Here is a 15,339-nt window from a genome sequence, read left to right as displayed (position 1 = left end):
CGGGTTGACCGGCCCTCCTTTTCTCACGTGGCCCAATGGTTTGGCCACAATCTCTCCCCCCCCCCCGTCCAATGTGTTGCCGGGCTTGCCCGTCCTTCTTCCAGGGCTCCGCCCCCAACGTGTGCCGGAGCCGGAACCCGGGCAGCGCGTCGCCGGCAGCGGTGCAGTGTCCGCCAGCTCTTGCCGTGGGCGGGTTATGCGCGTCCCCCTCTGACCCAATCCTCGCTTGGCGCCGGCACGACGGGGATCTGGAAGGGAGGGAGGTACCTATGTTGTTTTCCCTCTTGACCGCCGACCGTATGTTGCGCGACCATCTGTCTTATCTGGCCGGTCCGTGGCAGATGTCCGCTTTGAAGCGCTGGTCCGAAACGGTCCAAACTGGTCCGAGCCGGCACTCTCCCGCTATTTCGGGGCGACCAGGCGCAGGTTTTCTCGGGCTTGCGTTGACTTTGTAGGTTCCTTTCGTCCTAAAAGTCTTGCTTTATTCGGAGGGGAGTTCCTGGCCACGACGGCCCGCTTACTGGCCCACGTCCCATCGGCAAGCTTCACCGATCCTGGACAGGCGGCGTGGGAAACGTGAAGTATATAAATGTATGCCTAACACGACGGCACAGCAGAGCTCCCTGCGAGGACGTCACACGATCTGGATTAGTGCGGGATAGACGCATCATAACCTCGCTGCTTAACCCGCTCGTCATACAACACTGAAGCCATGGTCTTCAGCCAGAAGGAGCACTTACCCAAGCAACTAAAAAAAGGCTGATGGTCTCTCTCTCTCTCTCTCTCTCTCTCTCTCTCTCTCTCTCTCTCTCTCTCTCCCTCTCTCTTCTCTCGTCTCTCTCTCTCTCTCTCTCTCTCTCTCTCTCTCTCTCTCTCTCTCTCTCTCTCTCACTCTCCCTCTCCACTCTCCACTCTCACTCTCCACTCTCCACTCTCACTCTCCATCTCTCACTCTCCACTCTCCACTCTCACTCTCCAATCTCCACTCTCACTCTCCACTCTCCACTCTTCCACTCTCCACTCTCCACTCATCACTCTGACCCTCGCTCTCTATGACTGAAATAATGCTTTCCTGACGACTTCATTGACAGTGCAGACAATAATTTCCAGGATTTGTATTTGATGACTGCCGTGTTTTTCTTAGCGCTGTTGTGTTCTCGGCTCTGATTCTGACTTTTCGACGGAATTTTGAAGTGCCTTGTGGGATGCACATCTTCCCGACCCAGGTGTGGTCTGACTTAAGGAAGACAGCGGCTATGGTGACCACGGCGGTGGCTTAGTTTTATTCTTTTTAGAATAACACCCGTGGCCGGTGATTTAAGTGCACCTCAAACACGCGCGCGGGGGGGGGGTCAGATTGATCCCTCCAAGGGTTTTTCCGGCATTGTTTCCGAATGGCGCGGTGTAGCCGCGCCAAATTGTGCTTAGCTGTAGACAATTGAATAGCGGATCGTCGGACATAAAAAATTAGATGTACCTTGCTAAGTCACTGACCTATGATAGGTCAAAGTCAAGCCATGGTTTCAGTGTGGGAAATTTCTAGGGAATCGCTCAATTTGGTCCAACAACGGAGTGTTATGCAAAGTCATACATCTCTGAGATACTTTCTTAGGCAATACAACAATTGAATAAACAAAGTACATTGACCTAGGGTCAGGTATGAAGACCAGGCCAAAGTCAAAACCAACCTGTTTTATTACTCTAGGGCTTGCTGCATGGTGTAATTTCTGGTGCCCATTTCGAATCCATTGATAACAAGAGCCACATTATACACGTTTCATGGACTTCTTTAAGGTCAGAATAGGTCACTGACCTGAAATGACCCAGGTCAACATTTTGGTTTTGGGAACATAGTGCCTAGCGTAATTTTTGTCGCTTATTCAATTGCAAAACACGAAGCATTCTTGTATGATTTTGGTCACCATGACCTTCAAAATGTCAAACAAGGTCACTGATCCTAAATGAGCATGTGACCTTTTGCTTAGAACAGTTGTCTGGGTTCAAGGGGCCCTTTGGAGACCAACCTGGAATTTGACCTTGTTTTACCTTATTTGAAACGAAGGTCATCACCTACGAACCTCAAACTTTGATCTAAGTGAGTTCACGTACAGGTCAACACACCCTGTGAATTTGGTGCCTCTAGCCCTCTTAGTTCCTGAGATTTCAGTGGGTCAAATTGACCCCGAGCGAAGGGTATCCAACCGGCCACCCGGGCGTGTTAAGGCAGGGTTATCACGCGGTTAGTATTGAAGGTGTACGTGTTAAGCGTTCACGCTATTTTTGCCCCGATTGCTTTGTCTCGGGATTTCTGTGGCTTTAGAGCAGAATTTTGAAGCAGACTCCGCGAAAATATGTTTTGAACACTTTGCGGACTATCACTTGATGACATTTTGATATATCTGAGGACGGATATATTATTTTGAAGCAAGGATAGATAAGAGGCCGATAGGCGGGATGAATGACTTGCAGTTCCCCAACTCAAGGAAAAAATCAGTTTTTCATAAATTGGCCCCCTTTTTCTCGGTTCGGGAGGTAATGCCCCTCGACTGAGTAAGCAACTACGCCCTCGATAGGAGGGGAGGGAGACAGGTCTGAAAAGGCCCGCTCCAATCCGGTTGCCGTGTGGCCCCGTAGGAGCCGCGCGAAGTATTCCATCGACCACAACAGGTCAGTGGACCCTGTACAAAGGCCATCCGTCGGCGCGATGAAGTGTGTGTGGAGCTGTCTGGTGCGGGCTGGCAGGATCCGTTTGGGTGTGTTCCAGGGAGCCGCCCGAGACAGCGCGGTCGAGGAGGCTCAACATTGTCCACGGCGTGAAGGAAGACTGCGTGGCCCTGCTAGAACTCTTCGAGTCCAAGAACTCAATGCGGTTTCAGGACTTTGCCGCTTGTTGGAGAGAAAAAATGTTCTCGTACATGCTGAGGTATCTCACTTGAGTTATTTCATCATACTGGTTATACAATGCAAATTGATGCAGCTTGCCTCAGGCTGTTTGAAAGCCCAAAGAGTTACCGATCTGCCATGTTAGCTTATTTGTATCATTAGATGCAAACTGAACCCAAAATAGGCCTTTGTCTGAAAATTATGATTGAGAAACCGTGCGACATTGTCCGTGGCTTGTTTACAGTTCATATTGTGTTCCACCCACGGGTAGCACCTATGCCAAGTTGTAGAGTGGCTGTTCTTTCCACAGTGGGCGGCCTTACATCTGTGAGCTGATCGAATACCTGCAAGAGTTCCTGAAGATCGTGGTAAACTTGTTCGTTTCTGCAGAGCAGCTGACCAGGAAAGTGGGCGCGCTCTACCTGCTGTACGGCATCTACATGAAGGTGCCGCAGGCGGCCAGGTCAGTGTCTGCCGCTGCGGCCGGGCTGGCGCGTGCTCTATCGTCCAGTGGTGCGCGCTCTCGCGCAGGCGACGGCCTCGGTCGTCGGGTTGCGGACCAGCAATGAGTCCCGTGGCGGGCCGCGGAGATCGAGCCCGTGTCTCGCGGGTCCGGCGGCGCACGGCCCGGCCCGGCCGCCGCGGGCCGGAGCCGTGCGGTGAGTTGCTGTACCGCGGACTGCCGGCCGTGCCCGGAGAACGCCGGGCGTGTGCGCACGAGCGGTGGCCCTGCCGGCCGCTGGGGACTGTGGGGTGCGGCGTGGCGCCTCGGCCGCGACACCTCGGCCCGGCCCGCCGCGCGGCCTGCTGGGATGTTCCAGCGCCTCGACCCCTGACGGCACCGGTCGGCCCGTGCCGCAGGCAGCTGGTGCTGATCCGGGTCACACCGCAAACGCTGGCCGAGCTGAAGACGACTCGAGACCGGGCCAAGGCCGATGACCACCACGACGCCCTTTTCGTCATATACCAGCTCTTCCACATGGGCGCGTTCGTCTTCGTAGCTCACCAGCACGAGGTAAGCTCGCCGTTTTGTCTCCGCCAGGGCTGATTGAACTGGAAATGTGTCTTCAGGAACAAACCGGTTTACATGGACATTCTGATAGAAGGATATACTCGTTTCAAATAGCAGTTAATGAATCTCGTGATAGTGTATTTATCGTCAAAACACGAGGTCAAAATACATGAATGCCTTTTAACGACGTGCTCGGTTTGCTCAAGACCAGCGAAGACCTGCAGTCTTCCACAAACGCACTGATCCTGCCCGTGCCTCTCCGGGAATGCGGGCGGGGAAAGGTCTTCTGCCGTCTGCCGGTAACCCCCCTCCCCGCACGCAGCGATTCCCTGCACGGCGGCCAGTCTGCCCCGTCAGTTCAGGTCAGGTCGGGACGTGATAGGGCCCCGTGTTGCCGGACCAACGGCCCGGGTGCGCCGGTCCGGTATGACGCTCCGGGCCGCTTGCAGGCCGGCAGCGAGGCCCTGTAGCTCGGGCGGTGGCGCGCCTGTGGGCTGCGCCTGTCGCTTAGTGGCCGTCGGAAACTGGGCCGGCCGTCGCTGAGTCGAGTGCGGGCGGCCGGCGTCGGCTGGTCCCAGCGGAGCGTTCTCCAGGCGTCAGGCTCGAGGGTGGTCCTCACAGGCTGGGACTGTCAGCGCCAGACGTGGGGATCGGGCTCAAACCTCCGTAGTCGGCAGCGTCGGGAGGCAGCCGGTCTCCAGAGTCCATGATACCGTTAGGGATCTAGCCTCCGGATCGTGTGACGCCATGGGAGATCCGCCCTGCAGAGTTGGGGATGTTGTGAGAAATCCAGCCTGTTTGTTTGGCGACAGCTGACACGATCCGGTCTCAGAAGCTGGTGCGCGGGTGGATCTGGTCCCCGCGTGCTGTGCTGGGAGTGACCGATCACACGGGCCCGGTAGTACCGTGAATAACATGAGAGGTACTGTTGCTGGCAGTGGTTCCAGTGGTGACGGCGTCGCGAGGGGCGCTGTCACCACTGGGGCCGAGCGTCGGCTAGCCTTCAAAGCCGGCGGTGGTGTGTGGGATGCATCACTCAGAAGCGGCGGTGCCAACGAGCGAGCATCGTCCAGCTCCAGTTGATCCCCACACCGCTTGCCCATTAACGGTGCCAGCCGCGCGTTAGACGAGCCACCCCATACCATTGGCGAAGACCTAAACCGACGGGCCAGTCCCTGATGGCGCTTCTTTTTCGGCTTGAGGCCATGGTAAAACTGCGCGACGTGCTGGAGCCAGCGGGCGGCGAGTTTGGCGGCGGTCAGCCCCACCAGCCCGCCGGCCAGCAGCCAGGCCCGCTGCGTCACCATGCCCACGAACGTGACCACGAACAGCGCGCCGGCGGCGGCCGCCAGGAGCGCGCCGTGCCACACCAGCCAGGGCAGCAGCAGCCGGCGGCGGCGGCCGAGCGCGCCGGCCACCATCAGCGCGCTCAGCAGCGCGCCGACGCCGCTGAGCAGGCCGACGGCGCGCAGCTCGCCGGCGTGCGCCAGGTGCTGACACGAGAGCGTCAGCGCCGCCGACGCAACGGCGAGCTGGGCGGCGAGCAGCACGGCACCGATCAGCAGGACGGCCGTCTTCAGCGGCACGCAGCCGCAGCAGCGCGCCCTGCACGACATCTGGCGGCGGCAGGGCGGCGTCCGCTGCCGGTGATATCCTGCCGCAGGCGTGAAGAAAAGATAGGAAGTTAATTTTCAGGACGTGAAACCGCCGCCGTGTGTTGAAACCTTCCTGAGACCTAAGTTGAGGCCACCCGTGACAGGGTTGTTGTGAAAGAACGGCCACTCCTGCTGCTGCTGTGCTGTCCGGATGCGCTGTGTGTCGACACGCTTGCTGTCGCTGCCTCGCCGTTTGGGTGGTCCGGAGCTGGGCCTGTCGTGCCTTGAGACTGTCGAGAGCCGCCGGCCGTCCTCCCCGCACCGGAGATGTCGCCTCCCCGGCCGGTACTGAGAGGCGCCGGTCGTCCTCCCTACACTGGAGCTGTTGCCTCCCTGGTCGGTACCGAGAAACGCCGGCCCTCCTCGCCGCACCGGAGTTGTCGCCTCCCTGGCCGGTGCTGAGAGCCGCTGGTCTCGCCCTCCCTCACCGGAGTTGTCGCCTCCCTGGCCGGTACTGAGAGCCGCTGGTCGCCTTCCCTCACCGAAGTTGTCGCCTCCCTGGCCGGTACTGAGAGCCGCTGGTCGCCTTCCCTCACCGGAGTTGTCGCCTCCCTGGCCGGTACTGAGAGCCGCTGGTCGCCTTCCCTCACCGGAGTTGTCGCCTCCCTGGCCGGCACTGAGAGCCGCTGACCGTCCTCCCTCACCGGAGCTGTCGCCTCTGGCCGGTACCCCGGCACTGAGGGCCGCCGACGGGAATCCGACGGAGACACGTGCCGCCAGCTGCTGGCTCGTGTGATTGGTGCACAGTCGGCCGGCTGTCGGCTGCCCCGCCCGCTTCTCCCCGCCGCCCTTCGCCGTTTGTGTAGGTCTCATTAATATCTGTCATATCTCCAGCCTTGCTTGCGGTGTTCTTTGTTGAGCGCAAAGTTTGTCGGGTGGTAAGCTTATTAAACCTGGGGTTTTGCTGGGTACGAGGTTGGTTGCGCTTGAGCGTGACCAAGTTTCAGTTTGCGGATAGCACTAGCCGTCGTGAGATCGGCTGCCAAATGTTGTGTTGCTATGACCTAACTATGAACTAACCTATGACTAAAAATGGCTTATGACCAACGTGTGGTCTCATATCATGAAATCAACGTGTTTTTAAACTCCAAGAAGCCGATTTTGCTGTTCTTTTTCTCGCACGACCGATGTCGCAAGACCCCGGTAAATTTCCCAATTCAGCCTTGGAAAAGCTTCCCTTGGTCGTCACAGACGGTATAGCAGGCATGAGTTGCTTGCGTAGCATCTTGCTCCTCTGTAAAATCACTAAATATTGACAAAATGAAGAAATCATAACGGTTATGACTTTTGCCTAAGATGAACAACTGCTGCTTGATTTTTTTACGTTTTCCCACCAATATGCAGTGTTTTTCGCATAGCATTGAGCAATTTTCCAATAGTAAAGATGACGTGTGTGTGTTGAAACACGGTTTTAACACGGTTTTTTGAAACACGGTCAAAACACCCTGAAAAATGAAACCTTTGTAAAAAAAACCTAAGCGCCCATAAGCATCTTTGTTAAGTTGATCGATCGAACGAACTGGTCAGTTGGCGAGAAGCCGGCCTGCCAAACAGCTCGTCTACAACTAACCTTGTTGGTAATTTTTTTATCGGTGTACCACCTAAATAGTACGGTGAACCTTTAGGGTGGCATGCCAGGACACGATACGACCACCGGATGGTGATTTTGTCCTCTCTTTTGTCTTATTTGCATTGTCGAGGAAATGTTAAATGCAAATGGTGGAAATGTCGATGCATGGTGAGATTTGTATAACTCGTGACAAACACACTGATTACACATTCCGCGTTGCAGAATATCACAAATTGAGCAAATGTCACACATGCAGGGGCACATCCGGTTCTAAAACTTCCAAAATAACACATGCTAAATCTAAGCAACTTTAACAGGTGAAAAATACAGCCACCAAGGACCAATGCATTCCACTCGACGTATCTAGCCTCATCCCCCCCCCCCACACCCTCCCCCTCTCCCGCTCTCTGCCTGGGTTTCTGTGCGGATTTCGGTCGCAGTCGTGACCCCTTTCTTGATCCCCGTCTGCGTCTGCCTCCCGTGACCCACACGGCTCACGTGAACACACGTGTGCTCGCATGATTGCGTGCGTGTTGGTGCGACGTGACGTAGTATTCAAGAGAACTGATGCTACCGACAAGTGGGAGGCGGGCTACTACACTCGCTTCACACACTGTTCTCTGACTGATATCGTGATAACTCGACAAGTGGTCTGGTCGGCTCTTCACGACCGCACTAGGCGGTCAAGGAATCGGACAAGCAAACTAGGCCGTTTTACAGGCAAGAAAGTCAAATGTAAAGCACGTGCTGGGCCTCGCTGATACATTTGTGCAACACTGTGGCTAATCACGTCCGTATCATGGCCTCTATGGTCCCCTTTTGTCCCCCGTATTATCTGTCATTATTGCTTGGTTGCTTTCGTATTTCGGTGTTCTCTTGTGTCCTCCGTGTTCCTGGATAATTATTGGAAATTCCGAGAGAGATGACTGGAGTTTTAGAGGCTGCCGACGTCAGTGGTCCTTGCACGTCCATGAGATGCCTATAAGCTCTCTGTTCCTCTGTAGGTCTTGATAAGTTCGTTGTACCATGGTGTTGTCTCGCTTATGTGCTGTTTATTATAACCTGCGTCTGCTCGCTTTATGCTATTTAACTGTGATGCGATCGCGGTCCAGCGTCGTCCTATCTCGTAGCATCTGCTTTGTCTCCCTGCGTGCCGACCGACACGCCCCGCCCCGTGGTATCGCCTGGTCTGCTTCGCCGCCGCCCGTGTCATGCTGGAGAGACCGAGCTGCCTTTGTCGGGCCGGTCAATTGAGGGAAGATGGGGCGTGATTTTCTAAACTGGGATGGCCGCCGGTCAGCGATGGCGGCGCGCCAGCGGTGCTGTGTTGGTCGCGGCTAACTGCTCCGGACAGTCCTGAGCTGAGCAGGCGCTGACTGGGTCAGCCGTCTGCAGACGCCTCCACTGGCTGCGCCCCCCCCCCCCCCCGCCCTTTATCCTGCCCTGTCTCGCTCCGCAAGGCGTCACACTGCTGCTGAATGAACGTAGTTTGTGTTGATGTAGCAAACTGAGGTGCGTTTTGCACGGCTGGTCGTTAAATAAATGGTTTGCCTGACTTGCTCGCCAGGTTTTGTCAGTTCGATTGATGGCGAAACTAAGACTTGAGATCATGGTAATGAAAGTAACAATAAGCATAAGTATTATCAATGTGATAGATATTAAAGTGAGCCAAAAATATGTTTTATTCAGGTATCATTTGCAATCGCTTTTTGTCACCGGGCCTGTAAGTTCACATTTACAGCGGTTCAAAAAAACAGAACACAAGTGAACACAAATCTGAACACAAATCCCACGACGCTCCTCACTGATTGGTTCGTTGAATTGAACTACCGTTTAGTGCTGTAACCAGATTGGGTACAAGAGGTGTTGGCGGCTTGGTGTTTAAGGGTGTGCGTTTGGCACCGGTCATTTTGTGCCCACGGTCGAGTACAACAATTGTAATAAATGGTGCTTCATTGCCCCCTCTATCAGCGTTCAGAAGAACCGGTGTGTGACTTTTCGTCCCCCCCGCCGCCACCAGGGATGAGCCGGTGTGTGACCTTTCGTCCCCCCCCCCCAACGCCAGAAGAGATGAGCCGGTGTGTGACCTTTTGCCCCTCCACCGCCATCAGAAATGAGCCGGTGGGTGCCATTTCGTCCCCTCCACCGCCATCAGAGATGAGCTGGTGTGTGACCTTTCGTCCCTTCCACGGCCATCAGAGATGAGCTGGTGTGTGACCTTTCGTCCCTTCCTCCGCCATCAGAGATGAGCTGGTGTGTGACCTTTCGTCCCTTCCTCCGCCATCAGAGATGAGCCGGTGGGTGGCCTTTCATTCCCTCCACCGCCATCAGAGATGCCATTATCGCCTCATTCTCTCGCTCCTCCGGCTCCCGCCCAACTGATCAATGCCCTGTCCGCCGAGGGCAGCGCGCAGAAGCTGCACAAGCGTGGTGTGACCTCGTTTGATCGAGTCTGATAGGCCAAGGCTGTGATAGATGCACAATAACAGTGTGATGAGTGCTGGGCACTGTTAGAGGCTACCGCACCGTTGTCGAGTTTTTTCTCCAGCCCGTCAGGTGTGGAGCTGGGGGAACGTTCCCCGCGCAGTGGAATGTGGTAAAAGCCAGCGAAGGCTCAGTGGCTGTATAGCCGTCATCGAAGCAGAGCATGTTCAAGTTGAGACACTTGCAGCATTCTCCATACTGATGTCGCCAATAATTTCTGTTTAGTACCATTGTCTGGTACCATTGTCGCCAACATACAAAGTATCGGTGCTACGATCGCCGATGTAAGCATTTCACTACCCCACCTGGGCACGTCTTGACTGCGGCACGAAGTTCTCTCCAAGGCAGCTTGCGTTGTTACGGACGACACGACGTTGCCACCACTACACCGTGCTGAAAACAACAATGGTTGGATATTGGGCATGCGCTAGAATGCCATCTGACACGTGCGGCAGCTGCATCGCGTACACGTCAGGAGCGAGCGCGTATGCCGGCGGCGACTGCACATCAGGAGCGAGCGCGTATGCTAGCGGCGACTGCGCATCAGGAGCGAGCGCGAATGCCAGCGGCGACTGCGCATCAGGAGCGAGCGCGTATGCCAGCGGCAACTGCGCATCAGGAGCAAGCGCGTATGCCGGCGGCGACTGCGCATCAGGAGCGAGCGCGTATGCCAGCGGCGGTTGCACATTAGGAAAGAGCGCGTATGCTAACGGCAACTGCACATCAGGAGCGAGCGCGTATGCTAACGGCGACTGCACATCAGGGGCGAGCGCGTATGCCGGCGGCGACTGCACGACAGGAACGAGCGCGTGTGCTGGCGGCGACTGCATATCAGGAGCGAGCGCGCATGCCGGCGGTGACTGCACATCAGGAGGCGAGCGCGTGTGCTAACGGCGACTGCACATCAGGGGCGAGCGCGTATGCCAGCGGCGACTGCGCACCAGCAGCGCGTACCTGCGGCCGACGGCGACCGCACGTGATGACCTGGCGCTCACAGATGGCGCCGGAACTGCGGCACCGCTGGGTGATGGACCAGCTGGGCGAGGAGCGGGAGGCGCCAGACGTGGAGGAGCCCAGCCCCGTCCTCGAGTACCTGGAGGACGGCGGCCTGCAGCAGCTCTCCACACTGCATGAAAAATACGAGGCCATCAAACGGGAACTGTTTCAAGGTACGTGCAGCGTTCTAGCCTCTGGCATTGCCGCCATGCGCCTATGACTGGTGGTACGCCCATGAGAACTGGCGCAAGTATGGCTGATGCAGGCCGCACAACCGCTAGTTTACCGCAATGTGTGGCACGCGTCCAATTGGCTTCCTCCCATCAGAAACATGTATGCGCGTAATTGCTGTACACTCGATGGTAGTTGGGATGAGTTCATCGACACATTGTTGACATTACCGTTGAAAGGTATGCATATCCCGGCTGGCTGCCGCACTGTCGCCGGCGGGTGGATGGCGCCCCGCCGACTAACTCAGTCGTCGTGGGCGAGACCGAGCGGTCTGAGACCGTACACCCCGTCTGAGGTGGTCCTGGACGGCCTGAAACTGTACGCCCCGTCACGTCCTGGACGGCTTGAGACTGCACACCCCGTCACACCAGAGGTGGTGCTGAACGGCCGGAGACTGTACACCACCGTCCCGTCTAGGGTGGTGCTGGACGGCCTGAGACTGTACACCTCGTCACGTCTAAGGTGGTGTTGGACGGTCTGAGACTGAGCACCTCGTCACGCCTAAGGTTGTGCTGGATGGTCTGAGACTGTACATCACCGTCCTGTCCAAGGTGGTGCTGGATGGCCTGAGACTGTACACCCCATCACGTCTAAGGTGGTGGTGAACGGCCTGAGACCGTACACCCCGTCACGTCTAAGGTGTTGTTGGACGGTCTGAGACTGAGCACCTCGTCACGCCTAAGGTTGTGCTGGATGGTCTGAGGCTGTACATGACCGTCCCATCCAAGGTGGTGCTGGACGGCCTGAGACTGTACGGCCCGTCCCGTCCAAGGCGGTGCCGGATGGCCTGAGACTGTACAGCCCGTCCCGTCCAAGGTGGTGCTGGATGGCCTGAAACTGTACACCCCGTCCAAGGGTGCGGAGCCTGAGACGTACACCCGTCCCGTCCAAGTGGTGCTGGACGGCCTGAGACTGTACAGCCCGTCCCGTCCAAGGCGGTGCCGGATGGCCTGAGACTGTACAGTCCGTCCCGTCCAAGGTGGTGCCGGACGGCCTGAGACTGTACAGCCCGTCCCGTCCAAGGTGGTGCCGGATGGCCTGAAACTGTACACCCCGTCCCGTCCAAGGTGGTGCTGGACGGTCTGAGACTGTACACCCCGTCTGAGGTGGTGCTGGACGGCCAGAGACGTGCACCCAGCCCGTCTTCCCGCGGCCAGGCAGCCGCGGGCCTGAGACACGACCGCTTCCCCGCGTCGTTTGTTGGTGTTGCCGTGTCCGGACTGGTGCCTCCCCGCGCTACCAGAACGAGACGCCCCTCCACTATGTGAGGGTGCGGCACCCCTCCCCACACTGAATGGTGACATCATGATCCTCCCCTGTGAGGACGTAATATCCCTCCCCTCCCCTCCCTGTAGGGGGACGTGATGTCCCTCCGTGTATTTGGATTTGACGAGCACATGGCCAAATACCGTGTGTGGTTAATGATGGTGGTCGTGAGTCAAAATATTCAACAAGAAAACGGCCGGGAAAAGTCCCATCGAAATCAATGTCGACGACGAGAAAGGCCGAAACGGAGGATGATAGATTGCAACAACGTTGATCTTAAGAATACCAAAGCGGAAAAAACAAATGACAACACGTAGAGTGAATGATGTTCCATATGAAAAGATAGCGTTACTGAACATAAAGCCGGGTCAGCTTATCCGATCAAGAACTTTTTAAGCAGCTGTTCGAATGGGACACCTTAACCAACGTTATGCTAAATGTGGCCAGCGGTCAAGGATTACAAAGAAGATGACATCACGAACTGTTGACACTGCTTGTGACTAAAAGCACAAAACCTTAAAGACATCTGACCAATAAAGCGCCACAATGGCCCACCGAGATTGGCCTGCCTCATGTTCCATGCACATCTCAGAAACTAATCTGACCTTCTAGACTCTGGCTACAAATTGGATCTTTTAACCCATGGAACTTGACAAAATGATTATTTAATGTTACTAGAGAGCGACTTTCTACAATTCGTTTGACGGTACATTTGAATGATTCACGACTTTTATTAAATGGCATCTGTCTCTCAGTAGTTACTGCTACATTCTGCTAAATGAAGCCGATTTCCTTTGAGTCTCGGCCTAATTTCCAGTGCTCCAAGTAGATCTACCTTGTCCACCCCTTTCATAATCTTAAATACCCTTACCAGATCCTCTTTAAGTCCACAATATTTCATTGGATTCAAATCCAAGGCCTTAAGCTTATCCCTATGTTCCAAGTCGCCAATTCAATTTATTATCCCAGTTGTTTTTCACTGTGCCCCTTGCAACCTGTCTGTAAATTTTTGGAAACTTGGGAATTAGGCCAGATCCAAAGCTAAAAAAGTAAGGCTCTCCTCACATAACTTTAAGCCTGCTCATTTCTGTACCTGACCGGGCTGGACTGCAGCGAGCTAAGCGCTCTGCGCACTGCGGCGTGTTACAGGCGCCGCGGGCCGCCGCCTGTCAACACTCGGTACGGACGTGGCGCAGGAAATCAGCTCCAGACTGAAGACGGTGACTGGCGGCCCCCAGCCGGAGCCGCCGCCCACCTCCTCCTCCTCTATATGTGAGTGTGCCCCGGACAGCTGTCTGGCTGGTGGTCGCCGCCCACCTTCTGCTCTATACGTGAGTGTGCCCCAGACAGCTGCCTGGCGGGTGGCCGCCGCCCACCTCCTCCTCCTCTATACGTGAGTGTGCTCCGGACAGCTGTCTGGCGGGTGGCCGCCGCCCACCTCCTCCTCCTCTATACGTGAGTGTGCTCCGGACAGCTGCCTGGCGGGTGGCCGCCGCCCACCTCCTCCTCCTCTATACGTGAGTGTGCTCCGGACAGCTGTCTGGCGGGTGGCCGCCGCCCACCCCCTCCTCTATACGTGAGTGTGCCCCGGACAGCGGTCTAGCCTGCGGCCGCCGCCCACCAACCAGAGGGCCGAGATCGATGCCGGAACACATGATTGGACAGCGGAGCGTGAGGCGTCACGGCTGCCGCCTGCCGTGTATCTGTGTCCATAGCTGCCGCCGGCTGTGCACGGTCTGTTTACACAGCCAGGCGCTGTCCCGGTAGCGCGGCTTTAGTGAGCACCAAGAGGGTGGATGGGCTGCGATGTTGGCGAGGAATCGGACGGTTTCCACCCTGACAGACCCTGCCCGTACTTGTGCGCTTCATTCATGGAAGGTTGGTCGGTAGGTCTGTCGCTGTCCGCTGTCCGCCTGTGTCCGCATGTGGCGCAGGGGGGGGGGGGGGCAGATGTGATGTTCTTTTTTGTTTGTCTGTTTGTCAGCGCGTCTGACTGTGTGTCTTTTGACCCGTCTGTCTGTCGACTCGTCTGTCTGTTCGTCCTCTGACGCCTGGCCCCGTCTCACAGTGGAGCAGCGCGAGAAGGCGCGCGGGCGGGCGTTCGCTCGCTTCCACCAGCCAGCAGCCGCCGTCCAGTCCGACGACGAGACCTCAGCTGGCAGCCAGCAGTCGCCACTCGAGGACGTCATGACGCGCTCCTCGCGAGCGGGGCGCCGTCGCCGGCCGGCGGGTGCGACACGGGCGCGTGCCGGCCGAGCCAGAGGCGCCCGGGGCCGGGCCGCGGCGGCCGGCGGACGAGCGGCGAGTCCGGACGCGGCCAGGGCCGGCGGGAGGCAGGGAGTGCGCGGCCGGTCCAGTGTGAGGGCGCCGCGCGGCAGGGGCCGCAGACGGGCGCGGACGCCGCGCTGAGCTGGAGCCGTCGCGTGGCGCTGCGGCTGGTCAGCGGTGGGGCGGTGATGCACCGTGCTCGGCCCCGGGCCTTTGTGTGTGTGACTCGGGTTGTGTCTGGCACCGGTTATGGGGTCAGACCCCCGAATGTGTATCATTGCTATTGGCGTGCATTTTGAAATAAAGAAGATACGTTCATAGCGCGTCCATCTGCTAGAGCTTGGCAATTAATGCCATGAAAAGCACAGACGCTTCTGACTGTCCGCTCTGACGAAAAACCATACAGTGCGCGAAAGGAGCCCAGCTGACAGTGACGTGCTGCGCGTCATGGCTATCATGGTGTTTCCATGAACCATGTCCATATATACATATCATGGAAATACCATAGCATGGTATTTCCTTGAGCCATTTTAAGCATTGCATGTGAACCAGTATAACATCGAGCTTAACGATCACATCACTGCGGCGCCGCCCTAAGCTGACGAACGTGGACGGACGAGACCGGCAACCGGTTCAGAAATGGACCCTGCAGGGGCTCCCGGTTCAGCGAACCCTGCAGGCGGCGCCTGTGGGTCGTTTCAGAAGCAGGCCCTGCAGGAGGCGCCTGTGCGCCGTTTTGGCCCTCTGCTCTGTATCCTCCGCGACGGCCACTGCGTCCTGTCCCATCCGTTGGTCTTCCGATTGCTATACGTTGCATGATCCCGTATTCCCGCGATTTCCCGGTGCTTAGTTTTATCATTCGCTCGAACGAATGACCGTGCCTGTTGCGTTATAGCTACCAGTTAGCATGCTAGCTTTTGTAATATGATAGCTATGCATAGCTATTTTCCTTGAAGAGCTTTGCCTCGGACAAG

At 56.7% G+C, this 15,339-nt stretch overlaps 1 protein-coding gene across 1 annotated transcript; it reads left to right on the top strand.

Moving 5' to 3' along the window:
* The first annotated feature begins 2,903 nt into the window (after positions 1-2,903).
* On the top strand, positions 2,904-15,184 carry LOC119098353 (snRNA-activating protein complex subunit 1). Its single transcript, XM_037221274.1, has 7 exons — positions 2,904-2,923; positions 3,194-3,346; positions 3,745-3,898; positions 10,602-10,773; positions 13,247-13,369; positions 14,166-14,302; positions 15,068-15,184. Exons 1-7 carry the CDS (start codon positions 2,904-2,906, stop codon positions 15,182-15,184), a joined length of 876 nt encoding a protein of 291 aa, XP_037077169.1.
* The last annotated feature ends 155 nt before the right edge of the window (positions 15,185-15,339 follow it).

This window comes from Pollicipes pollicipes, unplaced genomic scaffold (assembly GCF_011947565.3).
Source record: "Pollicipes pollicipes isolate AB1234 unplaced genomic scaffold, Ppol_2.1 Scaffold_4740;HRSCAF=5597_pilon_pilon_pilon, whole genome shotgun sequence".
Lineage (NCBI taxonomy): Eukaryota > Metazoa > Arthropoda > Thecostraca > Pollicipedomorpha > Pollicipedidae > Pollicipes > Pollicipes pollicipes.
Note: the sequence above shows the minus strand (reverse complement) of the source record. Positions and strands in the feature narration are given on the sequence as shown.

Coding starts and splice junctions, on each gene's coding strand:
- LOC119098353 (XM_037221274.1), top strand. CDS start 2,904: ATGTTCTCGTACATGCTGAG. Junction 3,899..10,601: donor TCGTAGCTCACCAGCACGAG/GTAAGCTCGCCG, acceptor TGGCGCTCACAG/ATGGCGCCGGAACTGCGGCA. Junction 13,370..14,165: donor CACCTCCTCCTCCTCTATAT/GTGAGTGTGCCC, acceptor CCCGTCTCACAG/TGGAGCAGCGCGAGAAGGCG.